The sequence below is a fragment of the Seriola lalandi genome, unplaced genomic scaffold (assembly GCF_002814215.2).
Source record: "Seriola lalandi dorsalis isolate HSWRI2012SDOR001 ecotype SW California unplaced genomic scaffold, Sedor1 jcf7180002054375, whole genome shotgun sequence".
NCBI lineage: Eukaryota > Metazoa > Chordata > Actinopteri > Carangiformes > Carangidae > Seriola > Seriola lalandi.
Window position 1 is genome coordinate 88,118 of NW_019524928.1, and position 4,762 is coordinate 92,879.

At 40.3% G+C, this 4,762-nt stretch overlaps 1 protein-coding gene across 1 annotated transcript; it reads right to left on the bottom strand.

Annotated features, from left to right (window-relative positions):
* Positions 1 to 838: 838 nt before the first annotated feature.
* Positions 839 to 3,296, bottom strand: smim24 (small integral membrane protein 24). Its single transcript, XM_087174714.1, has 3 exons — positions 3,133 to 3,296; positions 1,938 to 2,076; positions 839 to 1,597 (listed from the first exon to the last, which is right to left on the bottom strand). Exons 1-3 carry the CDS (start codon positions 3,194 to 3,196, stop codon positions 1,522 to 1,524), a joined length of 279 nt encoding a protein of 92 aa, XP_087030840.1. The 5' UTR covers positions 3,197 to 3,296; the 3' UTR covers positions 839 to 1,521.
* Between the last annotated feature and the right edge of the window lie 1,466 nt (positions 3,297 to 4,762).

Below are 4,762 nucleotides of genomic sequence, written 5' to 3' on the forward strand. Positions count from 1 at the left end.
CACACACACACACACACACACACACACACACACACACACACACACACACACACACACAGACACACAGACACAGCTCAAGTCCCTGAACAGACCTCACACACTTTCCATAAAACTGTCTGCATATATGTATTTAAGATGATTTTAAGCAGCTAAATTTAGTCGGCAATATCAGAAAGCTGTGATCTGATGATGTGCGTTTAACATGCTGTTGAGAGCAGAGCCTGTAAGAGTGGTACCAAGTTCAGGAGTAGATCCCCATTTAACTGAACGTTTTGAAAACAAAACCCTACTCCATGTGAAGAAAAAAAAATAACTTAATTAAACAACATAAATTAAGATGAACTTAATTATCATGGTGAAGTATTACAGTTCTTTTATTGGAGTGAGCAGCAGTGTCTAACCAGGTAAACAGGTGGGTGACAAATGGCATAAAGACAAGGTGGCGTCTGCAGAACAGCTTCAGTGCTTCTTGTCACAGATTCTCCAAGTCAGTGGATGAACAACATTTTTCGTAAAGATTTTCCCTCATTTTGTGTTTTACTGATGTCGGTGGAGAGCGATTGTCTAATAACGTCTCCCATAGGTGTTTCACCTGAGTTCAGATCAGGTGACTACGAAGACCACAGTACGTGATTCACATCTGGTAATAGTTGGTTTATATTTTATACATCCAGCATTTGTTGAAATTAATCCATGTGGGGGAAAAATAATTCCAAGCTTTATGAAATGTCTAAGTTCATATGGGGGTAAGTTATTAAAGCCAAAACAGCCGTTTGTAGTGCAGCACAAATGTAAACTATGATTGAACTAATACAATAATGAAAATCAACAAAACCAATAAGAATAAAAATAAATCTTTTAATATGGCAGCTTGACATTCACTTGTCTTTGTAGCACTGTAATATCAAGGTAGTGCTGACGGGTAAATACTACCCTGTTGAATATGTCTGTGTTGTTTATCCGTGTTATGGGAACCTCTGGTGGTGACACAAGAGTCAAACAGCAGAATCCATGTATTTTATATATATTTGCATCTTTCCATAAATGCCCGGTGCAACATTTTTGATTTGATTTTCCCAGAGCGACTGGAAATCTTTGCAAACTTTGGGATCATCAGTGGATTTGAACAATGGTTGTTATAACAACATGAGTTCATTTGCGTTCATAAGCTACATTTTCCAAAAGTACAGTTCAGGTGTGAGTCTTTTTTTTTTTTTATCATTATATGAAACCAACAGAAGCCGTTTAAAAAAAATGTATTTCTTTATTTTAAAATTAAAAGCAAACCACCATTTTCTTTTTCTTTTTCCATTTCAGTTAGACCACTTCAAATTTAATGTAATTAAAACACCAGACACTGTTAACGACTCTCACCGAACTCAATTTGAAAGTCTTTTCATAACAAAAGCTGACAGTGAATTTAATGCAGCCATATTCTTCAGTGACAAGCGTACAGGTGGACCTGTCACACGTGAGCAGCTGACTTTGACTGTGTTGTTTTGGGTTTTTTTTTTTTTTTTTTTACAGACTGGTTTGTTTAATATCACCATCATCCATCTCTACAGCCTGCTCATAATCCAATCCATCTCCATCCTCCCTGCAACACAGGACGACAACAAGCAAACTGGTTAGATGTGTCCTGATGCAAGACTATAATAGATGTAGAGAACACCAAACAAAATCTGTAGCGTCACCTGTTCCGAAATACAAATGTGACATTAATGCTCAGAATCTCCCCCAACGTCTGCTCTGACATTAGCTTTAACTTTTACAGGGTAAAGTTAAGGAGAGTTTTGTCGTCACTTAGTCTCTTAAACTTTTTGGAGCCACTTGTTTTCATTCATTTTTTATGTTTAACATGTTGCTGAGGAAATGTTATTTAGGGTGTGTGTGTGTGTGTGTGTGTGTGTGTGTGTGTGTGTGTGTGTGTGTCAGACCTGTTCTTAAGGAGTCTGTGAACAACCAGGATGGTGAAGAGGATGAGGAGGAAGACGACCACAGCTGTTAGACCCACCAGCCAGGGCTGAAGAGTCACTGACTGAGATCCTGTTGCCACTTGCATGCCAGTCCGCACACCTGAATGAAGGCATACACACATGCACACACACGCACACACTTAAAATATGCTATTTGAATGATATTGTTCAGAATGATGTAATTACACCAGCTAATTGATATTACATTGTTTTGAGTGTCGGTGCATATCACAGAGTAGTTTCACGCCAGGACAGCATGCCCTGTATTGTTTTCCCCTAGTGTGTGTGTGTGTGTGTGTGTGTGTGTGTGTGTGTGTGTGTGTGTGTGATGGTAAAATGTCCTGGAGACACCTACTGTAGAAGGAACTACCACAGAGCCAGGTCTTAGTACATTGGCAGGTGTTTATGTGTCTGTACAGGCTGCATTTAAAGATAGGTGCGGTCTGATCCATGAGTACTGAGTGCTAATGTAATAATGTCACACTCACTGTCTTTGCTGATGGGAGACATGTTTACAAGCAGACCATTAAAGATCAAATATGGAAGCTTTGAATTAGGTGATAGATATGACTCAGTACAAACTGACGTGTGGTGTAATAAAGTGGGAACTGATTAGTGTACTTATCTAACAGCACATGATAAGTGCAAGGTTATATTTTTTCCTTTGGTCTCCATGTGTTTTCTTCTGTATCTGCTGTAAGTCTGCTTGTTGTAGTACACTACACGTTTTCATTTTGTTTTCCTTTTTTGAGCCATGTTGAAGACAAGCATTAGTTTTACTGTGATGAACACTGAGTTCTCCTGAATCTATATTTGACCTTCATCTTGGGCCACTTTTAACATTTTTCAGTAACAGTGTGAATGTAGAGAAGAGAGCTGAGATGTTGATAAGACTGAGAGAAACAAAGTGTATAAAGTGAAAATATTTTGCAGAAAAGTTGTTCTACTTGAGAGAAGTTTTCATTTTACATGTGATGGTAGAAAATTACATAATTGCAAGGCAGGATTTAATAAAAGTTATTGGCACAGGTTGGGTTCACAGGAGGATTTTGCCGTCATTGTTTTTTACTTGACTGGGAAACACACAAGCACATACATAAACACAGGCTACAACATACGACTTCATATTCACATCAACAGAAAAGAAAGGTTTTACCTTTGTTAGCGGAGCAGCTGGTGGCAGACAGCAGCACACACAGCACGAGACAAAACAGATCCATCCTGAAGACGACAGATTCGAGATGAGTCAACACGGTGAACCAGTACTGGACCTTCAGCTCCACTGGACTGCTGAGACACACACACACACACACACACACACACCTTAGTGTAATTGTGGGCAAAGTTCACAGCCCAGAGGGAGGCTGTTACAGCAATCTAGGTGTTTGTTCTGTGTTATGTACTCGTCAGCAGTTTTCAGCGAGTTCCTGTTTACTACATGCTACATAAACACGAAGAAGAGTTGACAAGCTTTTCTGTCAGAATCTGGAGTGACTGAATTTCCATAAATAGTAACACAGTCATCAAACCCAGAAAAGACTGTGTTAATTCACTCCACCACACAGAAGTTATTTTGAAATCTGGAGCATTTTAATACACCACAGCTCAGTGTGACTGGCTTAATAAGACAAGTGCATATCAAGCTTTTGCTTATAACCATTTTGATTACAGTACGTTGACAGGTATTACAGGTACTACAGAGAAGCCTGCAACATTATTTATGAATATTCACGATCTAAGTGCAATATTAAATTAGATTGGAATTTGAGCTTAACCAATGCTGCAGAACTGGCCGTCAAGATTATATAAAAATGTAGGCCTCACCCAACATTTTTATATGTGCAGTGCATTCAGAAAGTGGTCAGAGCCCTTCGGTTTTTTCACAGTACAAGCCTCATGCTGATGTGCAGCACGTGCTAGTTATCGGCATATGGATGGGTGGAAGTCCGCCGGGGGCACCCTGTCTTCCTCCACCGGCCTTCGGGCCTTGGGGACCGGTGGAGGACGAAGGGAACACCCGCCTAGCCAGCCAGATCAGCCGAATCACCACTTAGATAGATGGGGTGGCAGGGTAGATAGGATAGATAGGGGGGTAGATAGGGCTGATAGGGTAGTTAGAGGGGTAGATAGGGCTGATAGAGTAGATAGGGTAGATAGGGTAGTTAGAGGGGTAAATAGGGCTGACAGGGTAGTTAGAGGGGTAGATAGGGCTGATAGGGTAGTTAGAGGGATAGATAGGGCTGATAGAGTAGTTAGGGTAGATAGGGTAGTTAGAGGGGTAAATAGGGCTGACAGGGTAGTTAGAGGGGTAGATAGGGCTGATAGGGTAGTTAGAGGGGTAAATAGGGCTGACAGGGTAGTTAGAGGGATAGATAGGGCTGACAGGGTAGTTAGAGGGGTAGATAGGCTAGAAAAACCAAATCATCCTTCTTCTAGCCACAGCTGCCATTGCAGTTCTCAGGTGTCCCATCATTATGTCATGATGACGACACAAACTTTGCTGAAGCACGTCGTAAAAAGCACTAAATATATTGTAGTTTACTTGCTCTTGTAATATGGTTATCATGTAGGCCTACTTAAAATAAAAATATATATCAAATAAAACCTTATATGAACAAACACATACATCTGCACGTTACATTGAGTACAGCTGCAGTTCCACTCTGTCATACAGTCTGAGGTCAAACATGCTGAATTAAATGGTATGTGGTGCCCTCATCTGTCCAACTCTCAGCACTGCACCTTAGATTTAATCAAACTGTAATAAATGAAGGGAACAACCTACT

Excerpts from the sequence above, each read along its gene's own strand:
- smim24 (XM_087174714.1), bottom strand. The coding sequence starts at position 3,196 with ATGGATCTGTTTTGTCTCGTGCTGTGTGTGCTGCTGTCTGCCACCAGC. Across the intron at positions 2,077-3,132 it reads CAGCTGCTCCGCTAACAAAG|GTGTGCGGACTGGCATGCAA; the intron begins GTAAAACCTTTC and ends GCCTTCATTCAG. Across the intron at positions 1,598-1,937 it reads CACAGACTCCTTAAGAACAG|GGAGGATGGAGATGGATTGG; the intron begins GTCTGACACACA and ends CCTGTGTTGCAG.